The sequence below is a fragment of the Eumetopias jubatus genome, unplaced genomic scaffold, assembly GCF_037043125.1.
Source record: "Eumetopias jubatus isolate StellerSeaLion01/CBP00866 unplaced genomic scaffold, mEumJub1_p1.0 scaffold_10, whole genome shotgun sequence".
In the NCBI taxonomy this organism is placed as follows: Eukaryota; Metazoa; Chordata; class Mammalia; order Carnivora; family Otariidae; genus Eumetopias; species Eumetopias jubatus.
In genome coordinates, this window is record NW_028274816.1 from 39,473,467 (window position 1) to 39,500,279 (window position 26,813).

The window sequence follows — 26,813 nt, forward strand, 5'->3', positions numbered from 1 at the left end:
GATCTTACCTTAGAGGGGTAGAGTATTACAGACGGCCGTGTCTGCTGTGGTGATCACACGTCATCTGCCCCTTTATTTATTTATTATTTATCTGTTTCCCCCTGTAGTCTGCTAATGCAGTTACATACGCTGATTAAAGTCTTTCATGTTTCTATCTTCCTCACCTTGCAGCCCTGCAGCAGACTTCCTAAGGTTGGGATGTATTGTCCTTTTATATACTGCTAGATGAGATTTGCTGATATTTTGCTTAGGCTTTTGCATGTGTGTTCATGAGGAGTGCAGGTCTGCAGCTCTCTTGGGACCTCCTTGCTGGGCTCCTGTGTCGACACATGCTCCCCTTGTGAAGGGCTTCTGCCTCCCTGGGCATGTTGGTGTAAGGCTGAGGCTGTTCTTTCTTTGAATGTTTGCTCGAGCTCATGGTGGAAGCCATCTGGGCCAGACCTCTCCAGCAAGGCTTTTAATTAAGGGTTCAATTTCTTTAACAGATGCAAGACTTATAATATTTATATTTTGTTTCTTCTGTCAGTCTTGGTAGGTTTTTGTTTTTAAAGGAAATTGTCCATTTCATCACAATTGTGAAATTCACTGTAGCTCCTAAGTTCTCTCCTTGTGCTTTCAGTGCCTCCGGGATCTGTGGTGATGTCTCCTTTAGCTGTGACATGGGTGCTTTATGTTTCCCTTCTGTTCTCTTGGTCACTCTTGTGTCGAAGGCTTTTCTCTAAGGCACCTGTGCTTTCTGTCTTTGCCCTCTGTTCTTTATTCCTTCCTTTATCTTCACGACGAGCTGTCACTGTTGTTGCTTTAAGCAGTCAGGAGTCCGTAACTTCTGCAGTGATTCCCAGGACTTCGCTTCTGCGACACTCCCCATGTCCTCCTTCAGGTCTCTGCCCCTCTCGCTCGCCAGTCTCCAGCTTGTTTCCCTCGAGTGTTCGTATTGTGTCTTTCTTGCAGCTCTGTCAAGGTGTAACTCGCATACTGTGAAAGTCACTATTGTAAATGATTCAGTGATTCTTCATAAATCTAGAGTTGTCTACCATTGTCTCACTCCCTGCTCCCATGCCATCCCTGGCGACCGCCATCTGCCTCTGTCTCTGCACAGTCCCTTTCCTGGATGCTGCATGGATACAGAGTCATGGAGCTTGGAGTGTTTTATGTCTGGCTTCCTTCTTTCTGCAAAACAGCTCTGAGTTTCACCCGTGTTGTAGCATGTGGAACGGTGGTTGCTTTTTTGTTCCTGAAGAGCACCCCGTTGTGTGGCTACACGTGCTCTGTTTGCCCATGAACCGTCTGAGGGGCCACGGGTTGCTTCCAGTTTTTTTCTGTTAAGAATCATGCTGCTGTGAAAATTTGCACCCAAATGCTTGTGTGGACATGTTTTCATTTACCTTACAGAGATGTGCAGGAAAAGAATTGTCAGATTGTAGGGCAAGTTTATGTTTCGTATTTTAAGAAACTGGCAAACTGTTTTCCACATGGGCTGTTGTTTACACTCTCACCAGCAGTATGCAAGGACCCTAGTCTCTCAGGGTCTCTCCACATCAGCGCCAGCCCTTGTTGCTCTTTTTAAGTTCTTATTACGGTCATTCTAGTAGATACAAGGTAAGTTCTCCTGTGGCTCAATTTGCATTTCCTTTTCTTTTTTAAGATTTATTTGAGAGAGAGCATCAGCAGGGTGGGGGGGAGGGAGAGAGAATCTGAAGCAGACTCCACGCTGAGCACAGAACTCGAGGTGGGGCTTGATCCCAGGACCCTGAGATCACGACCTGAGCCGAAACCAAGAGTCAAGAGGCTTAACCAACTGTGCCACCCAGGTGCCCTTCAGTTTGCATTTCCTTAATAACCAGTGATGTTGAGCATTTTTTCACATGGTTGCATCGGCATCCATATATCTTCCTTGGTGAACTATTTAGAACTTTTGCCCATTTTTGCATTGGGTTATTTGTCTTACCGAGTTGTAAGCATTCTTTATATATTCTGGATATAAGTCTTTCGTCAGATAGATGGTTTGCAAATATTTTCTCCCAGTCTGGCTTGTCTCTTCATTTTCTTAATGGTATCTTCTGAAACACATGCTTCTAGTATTGATGAAATCCATTGTATCAGTTAATTTCATAGACCATGCTTTTGGTGTGATAACTGAGAAATCTTTGCTCAACCAAGATCATGAAGATTTTTTCCTAGAAGTTTTATAGTTTGAGCTCCTGCATTTAAGTCTCTGATTCACCTTGGGTTAATTTTTGTATGTGGCAAAGGTCTAAAATTCATCCTTTTGCAGGTGGGTGTTCAGTTGTCCTAGCACTGTCTGTTTAAAAGATTATTCTTTCCCCAGCTAAAGTGAGGGTTCTCTTCTGTCAAAAACCAATTTGCCATGGGGCGCTTGGGTGGCGCAGTCAGCTGAACGTCCAATTCTTGGTTTTGGCTCAGGTCATGATTTCAGTGTCGTGAGATTGAGCCCCACATCGGGCTCCACGCTCAGCACAGAGTCTGCTTCTCTCTCGCTCTCCCTCTGCCCCTCCCCCCACACTCGCTCGCTCCACTCTGTCTCTTAAGATAGACAGATACATAGAATCTTTACAAACATACAAACAGTGGGCCGTGCATGTGTTGGTTTATTCTGGGCTCCAGTCAGTCCATTGGTCTGGGGGTCTGGGCTCCCACCCACACCACGCTGCAGTGGTCACTCTTTTGCTTTAGAGCAAGTTCGAGAGTTGAGAGGTGTGAGTCCTCCACACTTATTCTCCCTTTTCACACTTGTTCTGACCCTTTTGGGTCTTTACCCTTCCATGCGAGTGCTGGGTCAGCTTGTCAGTTTCTGCAACCAGAGCTTATTGGAGTTTCGGGGGGGCGCATGTTGATGCTGCAGCTCAGGTGGGGTAGACGCGCTGCCTCGTTTGTGTTGAGGCCACGAGCCCACAGACGTGGAGTGTCCCTGCCAGGCCCAGAGCTATGCTGTGCTGGTCCTTCCTCGGTCGCCCGCAGGTCGCTCACCGTGCCCGGTCTCCTGTCTTATCCCATCCCCCTTCGGCATGGACCTTTTCCGTGAGCCCGTGTCTCACTGCTTCTGTCCTTTCTTCGGTGCCACCCCATCCGTGTCTCAGTCTGTCCAGTGAATTCATGACTTCAGATAATACGTCTCCTGTTTTGTAATGGTTCTTTTTTGTATTTCCACTTCTCCAGTGAAATCCTTGATTTTCCCTCATTTTGTTCATCTTTTCTTCTAAATTCCATAGGCCTGTTTGTGGTAATTACCTGACTTCCTTGTCTGATAATTCCAACATCTGGATCTTCTGAGGGTCTGGTTCTGTTGACTTTTTCTCCCTGATTATGGGTCACCTTTTCCCGTTTCCCTACATGCTTTGCAATGTGGGGGGTGCTAATTGTTGTTGTTAAAAGAATGGTATTATTTCCCCTGAGAGATACGCCTGCCTCCACACAGCCCTTGCACTTAAGGTCAGGGTGTGTGGAACTGGCCCCTCAAACACGGGGCAAGGTCTGTGTGTGTTCAGGGTGCTGAGGTTCAGTCTGTGCGCATCCTGACCAGAGGCTTACCTGGCAGCACGGTGGTGAAGACACCACAGAATGCAGGTGCCGAGCCAGCTTTTCTTAAGGACCGGGGGTAACACCCAAGCTCTGCAACCAGTGAGGCACTTGGAGCATCTTTATATTAACACAGGAAGCATCGGTTACCAAATGAAATAAAAATTCACATGATATTTTCTGACATAATCTCCGTCTCTGCGTGTCTGCTAGAGCCAGGCCCCACGCTGACCCACAAGCTCACGGGCGCCACTTGGGAGAGTGTGAGGTGCGCCCTCTCTCCTGACGACAGACGCAAGGCCGGAGCTGTGCCCCTGCTCTCTGCCTATGGGGCTGTCCCTCCTAACAGATCACCCTGCAGCCAGACGTCAGCGTCCCCGACAGGGGGACTCCTACGGGAAAGGCCAGGGGCTGTGTCACCCAAGGGACACGTCCTGTAGTGGGAGCCACGTACGGGCCTTATAAAGCTGAAGGAAGGGAGAGGTCTCCGTCAAGAGAACCGTGCCGGAGTCAGACGTGTCTGGACGCGTCTGAGCGTGTGCGTGTTTCCTCACGTCTCCCTCCTTTTTCCTTTCTAGGTTTGGGAAAAGCTCTTAGGTTGTGAAGCTCCACGGGTTAATGTATTTATGGCAGTGCCTACAATCTACGCCAAGCTGATGGATTATTATGACAGACATTTCACCCAGCCTCATGTCCAGGATTTTGTCCGTGCAGTTTGTGAAGAGAAAATTAGGTAAATGGAAACAGTCCGCGCTCCTGCCCAGAAAGCCTTAAAGATCAACTAATATCACATGTTTAGTAAAACAGTCCCAAGTTGTAGGAAGCAGTATTTTCCACCCCCTCTGGTGGATAGAGTGAGCTGTGTTTTCTGCGTGTCCATCTGTATTCTGTCTCTGTGAGTCTGTCCAGATGCATCTGTCTCTGTCAATCTGTCTCCGTCTGTCTTGTGGTCCAGTTGGAAGGATGAGAGCTCGCCCCCTGTCCGTTCTGGCCCTCAAGCCCCCCGTCCCCCCGCGGAGCACGCCCACCCCTGCCCTGCCCCTCCCAGACCTGCTGACAAACACCCTTCCTGACAGACATGCGCTGGATCTTCTGGGCCCTTCCATGGCATGAGGCTTGTTCTGCTTTGTCTCACGACCCTGCAGACACAGCATGCTTCTCCCTGATTTTCGCTCAGGGGTGAGCCCCTGAGAGAGTGCACACCCAAGTCGGGGGCTTGGTGAGTTTTCACAGGACCGGGGACATGTGACAGGCTATCTGAGGCAAGCACAGCCTTTCATGGCACACGGAGCGAGCTGCTTGGCCAGCGTGAACGGGACACTCAGTGTGGTGCGTGTGCGTTGGGCCAAAGTGACAGGTATCACCCCCGTGAGCCCGCCAGCTGCAGCTGTGGGCTATCTCCTTGCGTCTGCCTCTCCTGCACCTTAGACCTGGAAGCAGTTCATCCACAAACCAAATTCTTACTAGTGTTGCTGTGATTTAGGGTTGTTTGTAGACAGCACATTAGTCGTGTGCAAAGCATGCCTCCAAAGACCCTAGAATTATTTTTTTACTTCAGTAACCTGTTCCTTTTGAAGACCTGTTTTACTCTAAGATGGACCCAACAAATTCTTTTTAAGAGAACAGAGTTAAAATTTAGCCCCCGACTGGCATTTTCTCGTGAGCTCGAGGTACTGGTGTTGACTGAAGAATGCCCTGTGTGTCTGGTTTTCGTTGTCCGGCCGAGGGCCGCCTCCGAGAAGCTAAGGCCGCCTCTGTTGTGCTGGTAGGTTGATGGTTTCGGGATCGGCTGCCCTGCCCCTGCCTGTGCTGGAGAAGTGGCAGGACATCACAGGCCACACTCTGCTGGAGCGGTACGGGATGACGGAGATCGGCATGGCCCTGTCCAACCCCCTGACCGCCACTCGCGTGCCAGGTATGAGCAGCCCCTGCCGGCTGTGTCCTCTCTGCCCCAAGGCCTCAGCTGGGCTGGGCCAGGGAGGACACTGCCCTGCTGGGCCAGAGAACTTCCTTGGGGCGCCAGCCAGGTGGCTGTGGCCTGTCCCCTGTGGGCACTCAACGTTTCTCCCAAGTGGCCAGTCAGAGAGAGGACAGAGAGGTGTTCTGGATACCAGCGTCCTTCCCAGGTGACAAGTGAGAAGCACGGGATCGATCAGGACCCGTGTGCTCAGTAGTGTGCCTCCCGGGGCGGGCGCTGCTTCCATGCAGACCGCAGGGGCCCCTGCCCGAGCCTCCCGTGCAGGCACCCGGAGCCGTGCGGGGTGTTGGGGCAGCGGGTGGGAGGGCCCTCCATGTGTCTGGGTGACCTGCAGCTGCAGACAGCTTCCCGCCCTGGGCTTACCATCAGCCTTCTCTAAGACGTTCCATCTGACTTTAGCTCAGACTTGCACATCCGGGCTGCCAGCAGAGCCCAGGCCTGAGGTGTGGATGTGCTCTGCTCTGACCTCGGCGCTCTCCCAGTCATGGGACATTCCCTCCTCTGGGCCCACAACACAGGAGAGAGCCCGTTAGAAGTAATAGCAAAACAACTCCGGCTCTATGATTATATCCCTGCATCCGTTTATCTTGCACATACGGTGGAGTTCACCCTTCCCACGTTCAGTTCTGTGAGGTTTTGAAAACACACGTAGCCGACTACACGCTTGAGACACGGAAGGGTCTGACAGCTCAGACCGGCCCCTTCTGTGCGCTCAGCACCTCCTCCCCCCAGGCCAGGCAAGCACGCACCTGTTTTCCCTTCTTGTACTTGTGCTTTTTCTGGAATGTCGTACAATGAATCCTACAGGACGTGGCCCTTTGGGTCCTTTAGCGGGATGTGTCCGAGACTCATCCATGTGGGCATAGGTTCCTTTCCCTTGCTGAGTAGAATTCCCCGGTGTGGACAGGCCACTGTTTCTTAGCCTGCTCCCCCACCGAAGGACACTGGGTTGTGTCTGGTTTGGGACAGTTATGGCTGTTGTACATATTCGTGTGCAGCTTCTCTGCGAACATGTGCCTTTATTTCTCATGGGTCATACCCAGAGTGGGGTTGGTGGTCAGAAGGTAGGTGAGTACTAGACTTCCCCAGAAGTGGCCAGACTCTGTCCAGAGCAGCCCCTGATGCAGGGGTGACAGAGGCTTTAAGCAACCACACAAGCTGTCGGGGGCCACATGGCTGGTGTGTGACGGAGTGGATGTTCATACTGTGGCACCGGGACACCCGCTTTGCCATGAGCACAGCAGCGTGACCCAGTTTGGGGGAAGAGAGAGGGGCACAGATGCATGGGGAACCTTCTGGTTCGTTAGAAGAGCAAACACAAGACCAGGAGCCAGGGTAGGATGGAGGGCACAAGGGAGGCCCAGCTGGGGGCTCACCCAGGTGGTGGAGGGAGAACCCCCAGGTGAGCGGAGAAAGCAGAGGTCAGGTGACGGTCCCCAACTGACCTGGCCTTTTCCAGCCCCCATGAGGAAGGTAGAACGTGAAGGCTCTGAACCCCACGGACACTTTGAGGAACAGGAGGGTGTGGGTGTAGTCGCTCTTCCTACCGTGGGGGTCAGATACCCGTGACCTTGTCTGTAAGGCAGGCCTCCAGCAGTCGAGACCAATGCTGGTTCTTTGGTTTGGAAAAAGGCAAAGTGGCATTGTTTCTGGAGAAACTGGTAGAGGGCTTTCCTTGGCACCTTCAGTCCCATCTGTGCGCCTTGACGCCTGGGCTGGGCTCACAGTGCACTTGGGACGCAGCCAACCACCCCGGGCCCCACACCTGCTTCCAGCTCAGGGTCGCTTCAGGCCGGCCCCTCCCTTCTGGCTGCCTGCACGGCCTCTGAGCGTTGCTCTCACGGTCACTGCAGTGACCGCCAGGATCCATTTTTGAAAGTCCTCCAAAGCTGACGGGGCACACAGGGCAAGGCCAGCCTTGAAAGAGGGACCTGCTGCACGAAGAGGGTGGTGTGTCAGGCCCTGGGTCGGATCTTCCGACTGTTCCATCTCTGCGTCCCTGGCGGTTACCATGAAGGGGGATGAATAATTCATGTCCTGGCGCTGCTGGGCCTAATCACACTCTAATTGGAGGTGGAGATCAGAGGCACTGATGGCTCCTGCAGGGGGCTCCGTGGAGCGCTGACAGGAGCTCCAGGACCTTATCAGCCTGTTCCCGTTCTCCTGGGGCCAGCTGCAGAGCTGCCTCCCTCCCTGGATGCTGGACAGAGCCACAGGCCAAGTACAGTTATCTGGGAAGAGCCGACAGCGGTCTCAAAGGGATGCAGAAGAAGGACATGCACTTTTGACTGTGGCCGGCACTGCCGCCCAGGGGGACACTGGCAGGGGGCGCCGTCCCTGCGGGTGCAGGAGGGGACTCTGCTGCTAGTGGACCCTGCTCTGTCTGGCCAGCTCGGGCGGGGTGGCTGTGGTTTGGGGCCACAGCTGCCCCATGCAGACGGCAGCGTCTTCTCTGGGTAGACCTCACCCCACAGTACCTCCGGCCTGTGAAGCTGGAGTTGTTGTCGGTGCCTGGAGATTTTAGTCATATTGTTGTGTTTGACGCTGTAATTAAGCACGATTCTGCCAGCACTTCCACGAGATCGTAATGGCTGGCAGCAGTCACTGTTGAGATGGAGAACAGGCCAGAGAGGAGCAGGAGGAAGCTGCTTTTTAAAGAATATTCAAAGGAGAAAGCGGTGGATTGAAAGGAGGGGAGGGCGATGGTGGCCGGGGAGGCTGGTGTTTTCGTTGAGGCGGACGGTTATGGGACCCTCTTCTGGTGCGAAGTACGCACTGGGTTCCTGCCCCCATACCTGGCACAGAGCTCCTGGAACCCTCGGGATTTCCTAGATGATCGGCGCCACCACGGGGTCTTAGCTGTTCACGGAAGCCCCTTCCCGAACACCTGAGTCTGTGCTCATGAGAGGAGCTTGGGAAAGCCCCTGAGGGTGGGGCTGGGACCGACCTGCGATTGGAGGGGTGGAAGCTTTGGGGAGGGGAGAGGGGCTATGGGCTGAGTCAGTGGCCGGTGGCTTCATCAGTCATGGGACCTCCATAAAAACCATAAAAACCCTGTGGACGCTGGTGCACAGAGGAGGTGCTGGGGGTGGTGCCTTGGGGGCCGGGAGCTCGGGGACCCCCCCTTCCTTGGGCATCTCTTCCATCTGCTGTTCGAGTCATGACCTTCATAAGAAGGTGGTGGTAGGAAACAGTGCTTTGCTGGGTTCTGTGAGCCGCTCCAGCAGATTATTGAGCCCAACGAGGGGGTCATGGGAAGCTCCAATCTGTAGCCGAGCCAGACAGTTGTGAGTCATCTGGGGACACACCACTGTGACAGGCTCGGAAGCCGGTGATGTCGGGTGGAGCCCTTGACCTTCTCCAGCAGCCACTGCAGGCGGCTGCAGGCGGCTGGAGGCAGCCCGGGCCACACACCTGCCCTGTGGCCCCAGGGCCTGGAGGGAGCCTCTGCTTGCTTCCCTCCGGGGATGGGAACATGAGAGCAGGGTTCATCCTTCAGGAGGCAGCACTGGGAGGGCTCGGGGCCAAGCAAGGGTCACACTGCTGCAGAGCTCAGCAGGAAAGGGGAGGAAGAGCCAGCTTTTATTTCTGAGTGAGGCCAGGGGTCCTGCTGAAGGTTCTGTATTGAAGTTGATGAGCAATCGTTCTTCCCGAATCCTTGCCAAGTACTCGTGGGGCTCTTTGCCTCTGGCAGGCACCTGACCAGCCTCAGGAGGTAGTCAGCCGATGACAGTATTTGGTGTTTTCTCTGTGTCGAGGCTCCTCACCCTGGGGCAGCAGCAAGAAAGCATTGTCTTGTCAGGGCCAGCGGCAGCCCCGTGCAGCTGGTGGGGCTGGTGGGGTCCGCACGGCCCGTCTGAGCATCCTCCTGGCTGGCCTCTCCGTCTGCTGCACTCCATCTGCCTTCTCCCTTGAACCTGTTCTGTGGCTTTAACACGTTTTCGTCATGAATCACGACCACACACTGTAGTCACTGAGGACTAACACCGAGGGCAGCCTGCTGAGGTCCGGCCATAACGCACCAGCAGGTGGGAGTAGTGTGAGGACCTCGGACCCTGGCCCGCCACCGAGCCGCGTGTCTGTCAGCCCTTCTGCACAGGCCCAAGGCCTGGGGAGAGCAGCGTACACAAGGGAGGAGTTAAGCTTGTTGCTGAAAAGAATCCACAAGGAAAGGGACCATTCATTTAATCTAGAAAAGGAAAGGAGCTCGAGGTCACCTGGAAAGCGTGTCTAGACCGTGTGTGGAGTGGCATCTGGTCTTCACTGGCCTGTGCTGAGCCAGGCCAGAAGCAGGGCTCGAGGGGCCGGGCTCACAGGCCAGTTCTCGCATCTGGTCCCCGTGTCTCATTTGCACACCGGAGATGAAACTCCCTGGCTTCCCGGCTGGCATCTCAAGTGTCCTGGTGCCTGTGTGGCCACAGGCTGTGAGCAGATGCACCACCAGAGGACTGGGGAGGGCCCACGTCCCAGACTCCATGGGAAAAGTCTGGAGCAGGTAGATCCACACAGATCCATGCAGGCAAGGGTCGGGGGGTCGGGGGGTCGGGGGTAGAGGAGCTGCTGATGGCTCAGGTTTCCTTCCGGGTGATGGAAAGTTCTGGAACTGGATGGCAGTGATGGTTGCCCAGCATTGTGAATGTGCAGAATGTACTTTGTGATGACTCATTGTATCTCATATAGATTTAACTTGGATACTTAAAATCTTTGGAAGCAAAACAAGAAGACAGGGGGATGGGAGGGAGCTGATCGGTGTGTTTCCCACCAGGCAGGGACACGGGCTCCTGACTAGAGTGGAGGCACGAGGCCACCAGGGTGTGGGACAGCTGAGAGCCCTCTGATTACAGCCCTGACCTCCCCGCCCCCCAGGACCTCAGATGCAGAAGACAGGTTATAAGGACAGTGCGGTGCCATTCTGGCAACGCGAGGCCTGTGTAACTGACCTTCCCAGGAGTTTGGATCCCAGCATCCTGAGCTGATGTTGAGCTGTACAGTCAGCCTTCCAGGCATTTGTCCCATGCCAGATCCTCACTGATTCCAGTGGTTAAAATAAAGGGCCTGAAGCCTTGATGTGAGTCCTCACAGATGCTGGGCATTTGGTGTCAGGACCTCTGCCCACGTTGGTCCTTTGTTAGAGTGGCTGTGGGGACTCGGTGTGCAGCAGGCCACTCCACCGGGTACTCCGGGTGGGATAAACACACTGAGCATACCGTGGGTGCCTAATAAATGAACCAGAATGCTGGTGGCATTCTCCACCTGCCAGCTCCATCCCTCTTGGGCCTTCGTGTGCACAGGTGCTCTTCATGCCCCCCAGGGACAGTCCACTGTCCCCCGCGCCCTTACTGCACAGCCATCTGCTAGCGGGGATGTGGCAGCGACCCCAGCCTCCAGCCCGGGTGCCGAGAGCCTCCCCAAGGTGATGGAGCTCTGGAGCATTCGGAGCCGGTCCTCACAGGCCATGGGCGGCTGAGTGCTGGCTGCTGCAGAGCCGGGCGGCCACCCGCATGCACCACGCGGAGCCCTGTCCCCGTGGCTCCGGGGTCTTCTGCTTTCTCTGCAGCCCTGTCCTCCCTCTTCTGCAGGTTCTGTGGGGACCCCGCTGCCAGGCGTCGAGGTACGCATCGTCTCAGAAAATCCGAAGAAGGAGGGCTGCCCCTATGTGCTCCACGCGGAAGGAAACGAAAAGGAGACGCAGGTGGGCCACTCTGGGGGCTCAGCGGGGGGTACGCAGGCATCACGTGGCTGTGGCCGCACGGCCACGGCTGCCCAGCAGGCCAGCCACAGAGGGTGAGGGTCTCTGCTCTGGGGCTAGAGCCCCCACCACACAGGGACGGCCCCTCCTGACAGCAAAGGTGCTGGCTGGTGGTGTTTCTGGGCACCATGGCCATGGGGACAGTGCTGGGCCCGACCTCCAGGGCTCTGCCCTGCTGCCCCGCAGGCTCCATCCATCAGGGATGCTGCGAGGCAGGTTGTGACAGCCTCAGGACAGCCCTTGTTAAAACAGATTGTTGTAGGCGCCATCTGGTTAAAACTTGTGCAGGCGGGGCCCTGTCCCCACTCAGTGAACGCAGGGCAGGTGTGGCCAGCTCCAGGAGCCTCGCGAGGCCAGTGTGGGCGACTCGCAGAGCCCCAAACATGAAGGTTGCCCCCGGCCGCTGGATTGAGTGGTGGCTCTCACCGTTACTCTGAGTCAACGAGGGTGAAGCAGGGGGAGAAGGGGAGGTTATTGTCTTACTTCAGTGAAGATTCTAATAGTTACAATCTGCTAGTCGTAAGCAAATGGTAATCAGAAGACATTGGGGTTGGCGGGAGCTGGAATTTTGGTTTAAAAAGAGATTACTTTGTCTAAGCCGATGTGCAGGCTGGACGCCCACGTAAGGGATCTCTATTACGAGGAGTGACCAGCTTCTCTCTCCCTGCAGCCCCACTCTCCCGTTCAGCACCAGCCTCGCCTGTGGCCTCGGTGTCCGTGTCTCAAGTGGGGGGTCCAGGAGACTGCCAAGCACGTGGGTGGAACGGGGTGGTCTTCAGTGTAACCCTACCGTAACGTTCACAGTGACATCAAGAAGGAGGTGTTCCATCTGCCCAAGACCCCTCACCTGGGCCGCGGGTGGAGGGCCAGCCCGTGGCACCTCGCCGGGCTCCCGAGGCCTTTGCTGCCCGGCTGGGACAGGCCTCCAGGCCCACCCTCGCTCCCTCCACGGTGTGCGGGCAGGCTCCTGGCTGCCCTCGGGCAGACGCCCGCCTCTCTCCAGGATCGCCTGGAGGCCCTGAACCGTAGCTGTTGCTTCCTGACCACCCTCTGCCGGGGCTTCTGCAGCTGCTCCGGGCCCTCAGCCTCAGCCACTCCTCGTGGAGGTGCTCGCACCCAGGTCACCTGCGCTAGCATCCGGTGGTCCTGCCGTCCGTGCGGTGATGGGCTGCCTCCCCGTCTGGACACCCAGCCTGTTTGCTGGGTCGGGGATGGCCGGGGGGAGTTCGAGGGCCCCTGGTCCGTCACGGCGTGTGCGTCAGTCCCCAGCCAGCAGCACGGACAGCCTCCCCTGCCACTGCGTCCCCCGGGTGCCGTTCCCCTGACAATCTGGCCTCCAGGCGCGCACGGGGCGCATCTCCCCCTGCAATTACAACGAAATCTACCTGCTTCGCAGCTGGGGTGCAGCCCGCCCGCCTGACTGCTTCTCGTCCATCTTTACTGCCGTGGTCTGAAGAGCACTCAGTGCTGGAATGCACTTAAATAGGAACACCTGCAGCCCCGGCCCTTGACAGACAGAAGGAAGTGTGTGCTTCCCCGGGTGGCCCTGCGGGTCGTGGGGACGGGAGGGATTGAGGGAGCCAGAGTCCCTCCCCACAGGGCACGCCATGGGCACACCTCTGTCTAAACGTGAAGACGGGGGATTCAGTGCTCCTGCTGCATGTTCTAGAACATTCCCAGCTTGCTCAAGGAGTTGGTACAGAGCTGCCTCGATGACCACATGCAGGCCTCAGGGTCCCCGTGTGCAGCCTGTGACCGGGGAGGCTGCCCTCTCTCCCTTGGTCCTGCTGGCAGGAGCCGCCAGCCATGGCCTGAGTTACCCCTCATCCGGACCATGGGACTCGGGCCTCCTGCATGCCATCTGCGAGGGCCGTGCTCACCTTGCATCTCCCTCCCTCTGTCCTTTCAGAGTGGGGACTCAGAGACACTTGTCACTGTCGCCCCTGGGACCTTGTGGAGGGAGAGTGGCCCATGGGCAGCTTCTGTCTGGCTCCCCGCCCCCCTCCACGAGAGCTGCTCACGACCCTGTCTTTCCCGGGAGCCCATCGACACCGTGGCGTGTGCATGAACCCGGACAGGCTCAGGCCATCCTGAAGGAAGCATGTTTGTGTTGTTTTCGTGACGTGTCACAGTGGAAATGAGCTAACCTGTTGTCTCGTTGGGGACCTCGGTCATTAATGAGGGGGAGGAGCCACGTGTGGTGAGGTGTAGAGGGACAGCGTCTCCGAAGCCAGGATCTACTCTGTTTACAGGACACGTTGCTTCAAGTGGGGACGTCCTCTTTGGAAACGGCATTTGCCCTGCAAACCCCAGTCCTCCTGTGACACGTAAATTCTCAGTACAGCCCAGACTGCTGAGGACTGACGGATTTAACATTCAGAAGTCAGGATGGCTGAAGACGGTTTCTCAGTTTTTTTCAAGTTTTAGTTGGAAATAATTTCAAACTTCCAGAAAAATTGGAAAACTAAGTGTACGAGGAACAGCTGGCCGTCCACATGCCCTGCCCCCACCCCTCCAAGTGCCAGTGGGTGTCCCTCACGCGGCCGGGGTGCGGGACGGCCTGTGTCACATCCCGGGGATCTCTCACCCACCACTGTGCGCTCCTCCTGTCTGTTGACCAAGCGACATCAGGTGTGCGGCCTTCACTCAGGTTCTGTCTGGGCTCAGGTGGCGCCTTTGCCCTTCACGGTGAGGGGACCCAGAGCTTGGCAGGACCACCTTAGGCCTTAGTGACAGGTGTGACATCCACACTTCTCAGAGAGGGACAGGGACGCCTGAGCAGGAGCATGCCGGGCGCTGATGGCGAGTGGGGAGCACAGAGGTGCCCAGGAAACCTTCCCTGAGAACCTCCCCTGGGCCAACTTGCCATGGGCACCTCGGCCTCGGGTTCTCCCATGCCTGCCTTCTTTCATCCAGCCTCACTCTGGGCCGGACACAGTGTCCGCTGGAGCCACCAAGGTCCAGAGATGGGTGTTGGCAGTGATGGTGCCCAGAGATGGTGCAGGGCAAGGTGTCCCCCAGGCCTGTGCAGCCTGGGAGCCCTTGGTGCTTCTCTGGCCAGAACCCAGCACCAGCAATCAGGAGTGAGTGGCTGGGGGGCTCTGGGGGCTCTGCCCTGCAGAGGGGTGTCCCTGGGGAAGACAGGAGTGGACGGAGGGCTGGGCCCAGCGCTGCTTCCCAGATAGCGGGGAGAGCCCGTGTTTGCTCTCACAGGCCCAGAGCAGGAGGGGAGAGGAGCACAGACCTGTGTCTGCCAGCGATCATGGCGGCGGGGCAATGCCTGAGTCCATGAAAGGCCGTGACAGCCCAGGAGGGTGGCTCACTTGTGCCAGGCTCTCATCACATCTGGCTGGGCACATGTGTGCACCCTGTAGGGCACAGTCTGGGATCCCACTCTTGGTCCTTGTGTGGGGAAACCGTCATGTCTCATCCATGTCCCCATCATGGGGTTGCCCTGGCTGTGGCTGGTTGGTGACGTGGCCAGCAGCCCGGGGGCACCCAACTCTCCCTGCCACACACAGCTCTGCGCTCTGTCCGGCAGGACTGGGGGCGCTGGAAGCGCGGGCTCCCCTCTCTGCTACCTGGACAAGCCCCCCGCTCCACCTTCACGGGTTCCTCTGGCTTCTGTCTCATCTCCCTGCTGGGCCGCAGTGAATGCCACGTCTGCCTGCAGGACCCAGTGGCTTTGTTCGCCGTGGTGCATCTTGCATGTGCTGTGGCCGCCCACTGGCTTCGCCTTTAAACTCCATGAGCACCTCACACACTGTCCGTATCTGTTTATCTATTTTCCAAGTGTTCGCTTTCCAGAGAGCCAGGCCCTCGCCAGCAGCACCGGGGTCCATCCGTAGACAAATGGCTTCACAGCTGAATGTAACCCGCTGGCCTTCACGTAGAAACATCTCTGGCTGAGGACGCAGAGATACCGCGTGTGCTATTCGGGCTGGAGCAGGGCAGCAGCAGCGAGCTCTGCTTCCCTTTATTTCCCCTTAAAAATTAATTATCTTGTGTTTATCCATATGCAAGCTGTCACTCTGGACAACAGCCTGCTGGCTTGTCTCTCCTCCCGATGGCCACCAGCATCTCCTGGGCTCCTCCCCGCATCTTCTCCCATCCCTGCCTATCAGTGCCATCTGTCGCGGCTGTGTGCCACCAGCTGCTGCATGTGACCCGCGGCAGGGCGAGGACTGGGGGCGAGGACCATAGGGCCTGGACGTGCGCTGGTCCTGCCATGGGTGGGGAGCCCAACTGCCCCACGAAGGCACTCACCTCAGACAAACGGCCGACCGTCATCAGCCACGTGTCCCTTGTGTCTTGGGATGCAGCAGGTTACCCCCTCCCTAGCAAGGACCGGGTAGGAGGTGGCACTGCCCCGAACGGGGAACCTTCACAAGGAAGAAGGCCAGGGGCCCTGATGTGCCCCATGAACGTCTGCAAGCTCTTAGCTGCCCTGTGCCTCCCTGTTCCCGACAACCAGAGTCTGCTTCCAGATACCCTTGAAAGCATGCTCCTTCCTGCCATGGGCCTCGTCCCTGCGTGAATGTCCAGATCCTTCCAGTCCAACCCATGTACTGAGGCCTGAGCAGTGGGCAGCCAGGAGGAGGCAGCCATTCATCAGAACACAGTGGGAGCCCACAGCCAAGGAGGGACCCAGGGGCCTTCAGGCTCAAGAGCTCTGCTATGGGTCCTGCCCCTCCACACCGGCCCCCTTGGCCCATAGCCCACCTGCCTGCCTTCCTGCACCCCCTTCCCCCACGCCTTCGTCCACGGAAGGTTGGAGCAGACCCCTTATCATGAACTTGGGCAGGTGTCGGGGGCTTTCCAGCAACACCTGCTGCTGATAGAGAAGAAGACATTCAGGCTCCTTCCCATGAGGAAACCTTCATTCTAGTGCTGGAGGTTCTCTAGCATGGCCTCTGGTTGGAGTAAAATGGGGCGGGGGGCCTTGTGCAGGGGCGCACATGCCCAAAGACAGGAGTCCCCTGTGAAAACAGCCCAGGCTTTCTTGAACTTGTGATAGGTGCTACGTATTTCAGCAGGGTCTATACCTAGGTTATATGTTCTCCATTGGTCTGTGCATCTTTTTCTTTGCCAACACCAGTCCTAACTCCTGTGGTTTTACGGTAAGTCTCAGAACGATGGCGCCATGCCACCAATTTTATTCTTCTCGTTCACAGTTCTAGCTATTCTAGTTATTTTATCTGCCATACCAATTTTTTTAAAAGACTATTTATTTATTTATTTGAGGGAGAACAAGCATGAGCAGGGGGAGGGGCAGAGGGAGAAGCAGACTGTCCGCTGAGCAAGGAGCCCAACATGGGGCTCAATCCCGGGACCCCAGGACCATGACCTGAGCCACCAGGCACCCGGCCTGCCATACCAATTTTATAAATAGTTTGTCTATATCTATAAAAGCCCTCTGGGGATCTTGATCAAAATTGCATTAAATCTGGGGCGCCTGGGTGGCTCAGTCAGTTAAGCATCCGACTCTTGGTTTCGGCTCAGGTCGTGATCTCGGGGTCGTGTGATCAAGCCCCGCATCGGGGTCTGTGCTCAGCACAGTTTGCTTCAGATTCTTTCTCTCCCTCTTCCTCTGCCCCTCCCCTTGTTCACATTCTCGTTCTCTCTCTCTCTCTCTCTCATATTTTTTTAAATTGTATTAAAGGGGCACCTGGGTGGCTCAATCTGTTAAGCATCTGCCGTTGGCTGATTCTCCTTCTCCCTCTGTGTGCGTGCTCTCTTTTTCTCAAATAAATCTTTAAAAAAATATAAATAAATTTAAAAAAATAAAATTGCATTAAATCTGTAAATCAGTTTAGGGAGAATTAACATCTTTGCTCTGCCGCGTCTTTCTGATCCATGAACATGGTATGCCTCCACACACACTTAGGTCTGCTTTGGTGTGTGTTTCGTGTCCCGCTGGACTTATAACCAGGTATCCTTCTTCTCCTCTCTCCTCCTTCCCGCCACCCTCCTCCTCTCCTTCTTTTTCAGTTATTGTAGGTGTGGCATTTTCTGTTTGTTTTTGAACTGTTCATTGCTGGCATATAGAAATACAATCAGTTTTAGTGTATTGGTTTCATATCCTTTAGTAGTCTTGTTAAATTCCCTTTGTAGTTTTAGAAGGTATTTTGGTAGCTTTTCTAGGACTTTTTATATCAACAATCATGTTTTCTCCAAGTAGGAGCAGTTTTCCTTCCGTCTTTTCAATCTGTATGTTTTCATTTCTTTTTCTTGCCTTAATTGCCCTGATGAGGATTTCCAGTGTGATGTTGAATGGGAAAATATTAAATATGACATTAGCTGCAGGCTTTTTGTAGATTCCATTCTACATATGATATGCAGAGCTCTTATCATGAACAGATGAAATGTTTTTTTTTTTTTTTAGAGGAGGGAGAGGGGCAGAGGGAGAGGGAGAGAGAATCTGAAGCAGACTCTGTGCTGACCACAGAGCCCAACACGGGGCTCAGTCTCACAACCCTGAGATCACAACCTGAGCCAAAATCAAGACTCAGATGCTTCCCCAGCTGAGCTACCCAGGTGCTCCTGGATGAAATATTTGCAAATGCTTTTTTTACATCAACTGATTTTTCCTCATTAGGCTGCTGATATAGTAGATCACGTTGGTTGATTGAATCAGTATTGAATCAGCCTCGCATTCCTGGGACAAACCCCACTTGCTTGTGGTACATCATTTATTTTATATGTGCTGGATTGGGTCTGCTAGCATTTTGCTGAGGATGTTTGCATCTGAGGTTTCCTTTTGTTGTGCTTTTTTGTCTTGTTTGGGTATCAGGGTAATGCTAGCATCATAAAATAGGTTGGGAATTATTCCCTCTTCTGCTTTTTGGAGGAGACTGCATGTAATTGGTATTATATACTTGTTAAAATGTTGAATAGAATTTACCAGTGAAACCATCTGGGCCTAGAGGCTTTCTTTTTGGAAGATTTTAACTATTAATTCATTTTCTGTAATGGTTATAGGACTATTCAGGTCATCTAATGCATCTTGGGTGAATTTTGGTAGAGTGTGGTTTTTGAGGAAAGATTTTACTCCATCTAAGTTGTTGGATTTACACACATAGCGTTTCTCACAGTGCCCCCTTATTAATCTTTTCGTGCCTCTGTGATCCCCAGTAGTGCCCCTTCCCATTTCTCGCATGGACAGTTTGTGTCTTCCTTTCTTTGTTATTCTTCCTACAAGTTTATCTGTTTATTGAGCCTTCTTCAAAGAACTTGTGTTTGGATTCCTTGAGTTTTCTCTATTACTTTTCCCTTTCCCAGTTCATGCATTTACTGGTGCAGATCTCCCTGCAGCACCGTTGGGACTTGCCCCCCGCCCCACCCCGCCAATTTTGATGTGTTTTCATTTTCATTCAGTTCAAAATATTTTCTGATTTTCTTATTTCCCTTAAGACTTCTTCTTTGACTCATGGATTATTTAGAAGAGTGTTGTTTATTTTCCAAGTGTTTGGAGATTGATATCTTCCTGTTACTCATTTTTCGTTTAATTCTGTTACAGTCAGAAAGCATACTGGATAGGATTCCAGTTCTTTTAAATTTGTGAAGGCGTGTGTGTGTGTCCCAAAACATGGCCTTCTCGGTGAATGCACATGCTGCTGGTTCAGGTTGCAACACAGATGTCAGTCTCGTGCACGTGGTTGGAGGTGGTCGGCGGTGCCCGGCCCCGCTCGTCCCCGAGCATCTGACCATTTCTAGCGTGGGGTGGGGGGTGACTCTCCCGCTGTAATTGTCTGTTTCTGCTTTTGGATTTTTGCTGGTGTATTCTGAAAGTCTCTTACTTGGTGAATGCGCATCTCTAGTTGTTATGTCTTCTTGGTGAACTGACCGTTCTGTTGTCAGGTGACCCTGCTTGTTCTTTGTTCTTACATTGACTTTGTCTGCTGTTGATAAAGCTGTAGTCAGTATAGTTTGTTTTGATTGGTGTTCTGTGGTCTGTATGGTCCCATACCCTTGCTTCTCACCTGCCTGGGTAACTGTCCTGGAAGTGAGTTTCTTATAGACGGTATAGGGTTGATCATGTATGATTTTTCAGTCCAGTCTGGCAATCTCTTAATTGGTGTGTTCAGAGCTGTATGTACATTTAACATGATTACTGAGATGCTTGAACCTCACCTGCTGCCATTTGTTACCTCCTCATGGTTTGTCTGCTCGGTTCCTCGTTGCTCAGCTTCCCTTTCACTGCCTCTTTGGACTCATTCTTTTGTGTTACATTTTCATTTACCTGTTGAGTTTTTGACCATTTGCTCTTACACAGTTTTTTAGTAGTTCTAGGGACTACAATATACATACTTCACTTTTTGAGACCTACTTAGACTCAGCACTTTAACACTCCCCAAAGAAGTAGAATTCCTACAGTCAGAGAGAAAACATTCAGTGACCCTTATTGAAGGTGGCGAGGCAGACTCTATTAAGGACCATTGGGGTAGTTGTAGGGCCCCTGCAGCGAGGTTTCACAACTGTGAATGCAGCGGGCCCAGTGGACATTCACTCCCAGGCAACAGGTGGGATCAGGGGGTGGACACTTGCTGAGGGGACACATCAGGGCTGAGTGGGGAGTCTGGCTAAACCGATCTGACAGGATCTCTGCTGAGGGCAGGGTGGGGTGATCAGATGTCACCTGGAGGTGATAGCAGATTTGAGGGTGACCAGGTATCAGGGTGGGGGACTCTTGCTAAACTGAGGTAGCAAGGTTCTTGCTAGAACTGGATTTTACAGGAGGAGCCCAGATGGCCTAGGAGAAGGTTCGGGAGCCTGACTACAGGCTGGTCAGGCAAAGAATCTTTGTTGCCCCCGTATGGGGTCACTTTGCCTTCTCCCTGTGCCACCTAGTTGTCGTGTGGAATATCTACGTGTGGTATAAGCACCATTAGATGGGGTTATAGCGTTTGCTTTCTGCCTTCCAAATTATTTGAAAGAACTCATGAGGAACAGGATGGTCAGTTTTATTCACCCAGGTATTTACTGATTCTGTTGGTTTTATTTCCTTTTTTTTTAAAGATTTTATTTATTTATTTGACAGAGAGTGAGAGAGTGAGAGCAGGAACACAAGCAGGGCGAGCAGGAGAGGGAGAAGCAGGCTCCCTGCTGAGCAAGGAGCCCGATGCGGGGCTCGATCCCAGGACCCCGGGACCATGACCTGAGCTGAAGGCAGATGCTTAACAACTGAGCCACCCAGGCGCTCCTGTTGGTTTTATTTCATTTCTGAGTTTTCTGTGTTAACTCTGGCCTCATTTCCCTTCTGTCTGAAGAACATTCTCTGGTCATTCTTTTAGATGAGATCTGCTGGTCACAAGTTCTCTTGTTTTTTCTTTATCTACAGGTGTCTTTGTCTTTTCCTCTATCCTGAACATTACTTTCTTTTTTTTTTTTTTTAAGATTTTTATTTATTTATTTGTCAGAGAGAGTGCGAGCGCACAAGCAGGGGGAGCGCTAGGCAGAGGGAGAAGCAGGCTCCCCGCTGAGCAGGGAGCCCGATGCGGGGCTCGATCCCAGGACCCCGGGACCGTGACCTGAGCCGAAGGCAGACGCTTAACGACTGAGCCGCCCAGGTGTCCCCTGAACATTACTTTCACTGGATCTGGGACTCAGGGCCAATGCTTGGAAGTGGGTCCCCCATCTCTGGTGAGAACAGTCTGACCTTGGCAGTGGATCAGATAAAGGGCAGCAGTGGGAAAATGGGTGAAGTTCAAATAAAGTATGATTTGGTTGGAAAACAAACAGACCTCCTCCACACCGGCTGGATGGCGGGCGCCGGGCTGGGCCCTGAAGTGGGAAGTGAGCCGAGAGCTGCTGGTGCGGGGCAGGCTCTGGTCGCCCGCCCACTGCGTCGGCCTGAGAAGTGTGGGCTATGCCCAGGCCTCAGGCAGATGAGTCTGACAGTTTGACAGCCTTTGTCGAAGGGTCTCTGGTTTTTTGTCTTTTTTAAGTGGGGGATGGTTCTTCCCCAGAATAAGTTCATTCCAGGTGGGAGCTGATGAGTCAGAACAGAGTGTCCCTGGCCTCCATTCAGTCACCTTTGCTCTGTGTGACGATGGCTTCCCGCAGGGCCTCCTGACGCGCACGGTGCTCTGTGCCTCCTTTTTCTGGCTTCACTGAAGTCCCACTCAGTTTCTTGTAAAGCCCAGCCTCCTCCTGGCCTGCGCTGTGGTCACAGCAGAGAAGCAAACCTCTGCTTCCCAGGACCACATGATCTGGGTGCCACTCTGTTCCAGGCACCTGGGGCCGGCCCACAGAGCCATCCCCTCTTGCTTGGCTGCGTGCTCAGACTCCTTCTCACCAAGCAAAGTGACTGACTTCAGAAGGCCCCACGGGAGCCACTGAAGCCGTGTATGTGGTGTGGTGGCTGCCCACGCCTCCCCGAGCCTCCCGTGTGCCGTGTTTGCACAGGAAACACCCTGAGATGGAGATTCATCAATACCAGGAGCACAGCTTTGAGAAGCGGATGGGCAGCTCGAATCCAGCCAGGCGCCGCCTGTGACGTGGGCCAGTGACTCATGGCTTTGAGTCTAGAGGACGAATGCGGGGTGACACACAGCTCCCCGCCATGATGGGGCCGACACCGCTCCTAGCCATCTGATTGAGTTCCAGCGTTGAGAGATGCATTTTTCAGTCATTTCCAACAAAGTGTCTAATTTCAGAAGAGGGTGTGGTCGTTGAGGGGGGGTCACAAGGAAGGCAGGTGGAGTCCCCATCCTGAGAGGTGTGTGCTCTCGCCCATGCTGCAGGTGACCCCAGGGTTCAAGGAGAAGGAAGGGGAGCTCTTGGTCAGGGGGCCATCTGTGTTCCGCGAATACTGGGACAAACCAGAAGAAACGAAGCATGCCTTCACCTGGGATGGCTGGTTCAAGACAGGTAGGAGGGGGCCGGGCGGGGCGGCCTGGACACCCCAGAATCTTCTGTCCAGGGCAGAGATGGGGTGGCGTGCACTCCGTGTCTCCCGTCTTCAAAGCTGCATCCTCACCCTACCCCCAGGACCCCACCAACCTCTAGAAGGAAGGCAGCAGCAGGGCCTGGATGTCAGAGAGCCTCCCCACCCCCCCCACCTATCACGAGCCCCCTGCTTTATAAATCTTCTTGCCCAACCCCCGCACCCCCAGGATCCAAGTCGTCCTGGTAGGACATGGTTCCTGTTTCTTTTGGGTGATTTTACATTATTCTCCACCCTACGCCTGGGGCGCTATGCTTGGTGTGCAGGTGGCGCCCTCCCAGCAGGACCCAGAGCTGCTCAGGATGCCCCGTCTCCCCTCCTTGGCCCCAGCGGTCCCAAAATGTGGACTTTACAGCAGACATTTTGAATATTAGATTTGCAGCTCATTGAGAATGAGCTCCTGGCATGTAGGTGGTCCTTTTCTTTTTGCCCGTCTGTATTTGTAAAACTTCGTTGCTGACGATGCATCATTTCATAGTAATCTTAAGACAATATTTTCTAAAAAGAAAGACCTGCGTTCACACCTCCCCACATGCAGCCCCAGAGCCAGAAGCCGGCCTCATTCCCTGTCCTGTGGGAGCAGAGCTGAGGAGAAAGGCTGCAAAGCAGGTGGAGCGGGCTGCCATGGGGCTGCCGCGCATCTCTCAGGAGAGAGCTGGTGGCTGGGGTCCCTGGTCTCATGGCCGCACAGCGGTCGCAGGAGCGCCTCGCTGAGCTCAGACCAGCATGGGTGCAGGGGTGGGGTCGCGTGTCCACTCTCATCTGCTGCTGTCACAGACCCGAGGTCACCGAGTGACAGCAGGGACCCGCATGGCCCGGCAGTCTCAGGGTGCTGTGTAGGCCTGCCAGGTGAGGGTTGGGTGTGGAGGGGGCAGATGGAGGGTCTTCCTGGTGGGGGTGTCAAGGGGCCCCCTTCCTGTCGCACTGCCAGGTGGCACTGGGTCCAGACTTGCTGGTCCCAGCCAGTCTCACGTCCACCCTGTGGTCCTGCAGCTGTCTGTGGTTCTCTGCTCTGTGCCTGTGAAGTACGCATCCCGGCAGCTGCAGGGGAGGTATCAAGCTCCCCTGAACCTCCATGCCGGGCACAGGAAGCCGGTGTGCAGGTGGTTAGGAAGGGTGTGCAGCATGGACATCTGTCAGCCTTCAGAGCGAGGCTGGACCTCAGGATCCCTGATGGGAGCAGAGGGTTCCATGTGGTCGGGCCCCAGGAGCCCTGGTCACCTGTTTCGGGGTGCCCTGTCTCCGTGCGAGGGTGCGGTCAGCATGTTAACACGCCTGGCTTCCCTTGTGAGCACAGCGTTCCCACGAGCTGATGTGACAGCTGCAGGCCCTTATCCGTCATTGTCCCTCAGGTGCAGGTTTGTACGTCCCTCCTGCAGGCCTCTGAATGATCCCTGTGTGGAAACCTGACTTGCTTTGTGGCCAGGTTCTCTTATTTTTAAATTCAGATAAAAGCTCTAGGGTTTTTTTTTCTTTAAAAGCACAGGAACCCAAGCCCTGTGGATTTGCCGGGCGGCAGCAAAGGAAAGTGTGGGGCAGTCAGCGTTAAAACACTCAGTCACGCTGCTGATGAATATTTGAGTTGAAAAGGAATAGCATGCATTAATTATTGTAAAGAGATGTCTTTAGGAGAAAATGATTTTGAAATTCAGTTTAATTTCATTGTAATGCGCCGCAAACAGGAAGGGAGTGTGTGTGTTTAATTGGCTCTCGGGGGTGAGGCCTGGGAGCCGTGTGCCTTTGTCACAGGCCATTAGCGATACAGGCTGCATAATGAGCGGGCGCAATCAGCTCACAGCTGCCGGCTCCTGCAGGGAGAGCATGATATTAAATAGAAATCAGGGTAAATTAAACTTAACCCTTTCCCTGGCCAGCCCCTCCTGCCACGGGTTCTGGTGGGAGCTGGAGAGCCGCTGCTCGTGGGCCTCGGGGAAGGGCCAGGTCCACGCCCGGGTGAGAGGACAGAGGTCACCAGCTGTTCCTGCCCTCCCTGCCTTGCCCTGTCCTCCTTCCCCAGATGTGCAAGGAGCTCCTTGCCAGCCCCCCAGGGGTCACGGCTGCCACAAAGGAGACCCAGCATCTCCCCCCAGAAACTGCCAACAGCCACAGTGACCCTCCTCCCAGCTCTTACTTGAGCACCAGCACAACCAGAGAGAAGCTGTTCGCCATGTGCACGGGCACCGGCACTAGCCCAGGGCAGGGGGACAGGTGATTCCAGGAGCCAGGCGCCCTCAGGCCTTTCTGTTGACCCTGCTGTCCGAGCAGAAGACAGAGGACAGAGGACATGGAGGTGAGGACACGGGACAGAGGTGAGGACACGGGACAGAGGTGAGGACACGAGGGTGAACATGAAATGGGGACGAGGACACGGAGCTGACATGGGATGGAGGTGAGGACACGGAGCTGGGGACACGGACAGACATGGGGACCGAGCTGAGCAGACCTTACAGTTCCTCTGATGCCTGCCACTCAGCTCAGATGCTGCTGACTGAGCGTAAGGACACGAACGGCCTCTGACTTGCTCTAAAAATCCTTCATCGTGCACTGTTTAGTGTCACGACGCGGACCTGGTAAACAGCGCGCTAATTCGGCGTCAGTGCGCTGCTCGGGCGTACTTAGGGGACGGGAAGCAAGGACCCTGGGAAAATCTACCAGAGCGTCGGCGGGTTCTCGCCTTCCTCCAGGGCAAGCACGTGACGTTACTCCCAGAGACAGACATTAGAGCAGGGCGACAGAGGGGGCCCTGGCGGGCATCGGCGCCCACATGGGGATGCTCCCCAGAGCTGTGCCCCCAGAGGCACGCTCACGGGGCCCGGGCAGCCCTGGCGATGGGCAGATCCCAGGAGAGCAGAGAAGCTGGCCATAAAAACACGTAAGATACAGTCTCTTCCTCACGGTGAGAGAGAAACACAGACAGAGGTGGACTCCTGTCGCCAAATTTGAAAGATTCTGACCAAGTTGGGCCTTGCTGCCGTGAGGCGGGTACTTTCCCCTGCAGGTAGGAGTGTGGGTCAGGAGTGTTTCTGGGAACCTGGTCAAAGGGGATGACGAGAGGCAGGCAGAGCCGGGCGCACGGACGTCTGCCACAGCGTTATTTAGAAAGTGCGAGGTGGGTACTCTGCATCCGGCCATAAGGGACACTGCCCGTGTCCACAGGTGTCCAGCAGCGGCTGTTGGGAGGCCCTTAGAAACTGTGTTCTGGAGAGCGGTGACATGAACTGATGATGCGTCTTGCGCGTGCGCGGTTCTCACAGCCGCCGGCCGCTGTCCCCTGTGGCAAGGCTCCTTCCTTTCTTGGATGCCTGGCCTCTGGTGCTCCCTCGGTGAGCATCATCGCTCTCAACGACACGGCACGACACACTAACGTTTCACACCTCCGATGGAGAAGGCTTCAGCAGCGCTCAGGCCGTGTCTGCTCACTTCCTGCCTTGCTGCAGTTGGGGTTCTGCTTTCCTGCTCCAACAAGATCTTCTGTCTTGGCCAGTAAGTCACAGTTAGGAACTAGGCCGCGCGCTGCGTGTTAGCGGGTGTGGGTGCGCGGAGGGGACAGCTGTCACCGACCTGTGCGCCCGCTGACCCGGGAGGCAGGGTCACCGTGAAGGCTGTGCCAGGCAGCGGGGCCCCTCTGGGCACACTTGGCAGGACCGGCCATGCAGTCTGCAACTGGCCAGGCCCCAGTACTGGCGGCCCCTTCTGTGCACAGAAGGTTTGGATGTGTCATGTCTTGTTTTTTTATCTTGCTTCAAAGTTCTTTGTTTCCCAGGTCTCGCGGGGTTGCGCTCCTGGGTCTCTCCTGCCCCTTGTCAGGCTTTGCATTCATAAAGCTTGTCTTGGACCCTGTTTCGTGGGCAGTGACGCGGTGACCCAGTGGCGACATGAGGCCGCGTTCCCTCTGTTGGATGTCGAGCTCCAGCTGCATTCAGGCTGGCTCCTGGGGTCCCCGCGCTGTTCCCATGTCGGTCCCAGACCCCTGGGCAGAGGAGAGTGTGTCAGTTTTCAGTTTTTATCAGAGTGATGTGGGCATGGCTGGAAGACCCGTGGGTCTGACCAGTGGCCATTTGCACCTGGGCTCTGAGGCTGCTCTCCACACCCGTCCCCTCAGTGTCTGCACCGTGGGGCCGTAACACAGCCTCATGGGGACCGTGGTCCTTCTGTGCTCTCGGTTCCCTGCATGAGGCACCCCGGTGCCACCCTGCCTGCTTGGGGGAGACCCCCCGGGCCTGCCGCCCCACCATCCCCCTCCTGAAGCTTCTTCCTTTCTGCTCCACAGTCTGGGGGCTGCATTCCCCAGGAGCCTCCTGACAGTAGAGGTGTGGGGTGTGCATTTTGGGGAGTGGGTGTGTGACAGTGTCTTCGCTCGGTCGGGCGAGGTAGAGTTCAGGGTTAAAAATGCTCTTTATCGGTTTCTAGCTTCCACGCTTGGTACCAGCTGCAGCCATGTCCTTCCTGGCACCGTACGACCTTTCCCCTCTTTGGAGTCCTAGAGAATCTTCTCCATCCCAGAGTCCATGTCGGACAAGTCGAGTGCCTTGGGTGCCCTGACTTTGACGTCCCTCCTAGTGCTGGCGCTGGGACACTGCATCCTGTGATGCTGGGAGCTG

At 54.9% G+C, this 26,813-nt stretch overlaps 1 protein-coding gene across 3 annotated transcripts in view; it reads left to right on the top strand.

The window, feature by feature from the left end:
- ACSF3 (acyl-CoA synthetase family member 3) overlaps positions 1–26,813 on the top strand; it is a 53,904-nt gene that overhangs the window by 16,644 nt on the left and 10,447 nt on the right. For all 3 annotated transcript variants that reach the window (XM_028094336.2, XM_028094354.2, XM_028094346.2), the window contains exons 4-7: positions 4,116–4,270; positions 5,307–5,452; positions 11,095–11,207; positions 22,010–22,136. In XM_028094336.2, the coding sequence (XP_027950137.2) occupies positions 4,116–4,270; positions 5,307–5,452; positions 11,095–11,207; positions 22,010–22,136 (541 nt within the window). The remainder of the gene's footprint in view (positions 1–4,115; positions 4,271–5,306; positions 5,453–11,094; positions 11,208–22,009; positions 22,137–26,813) is intronic.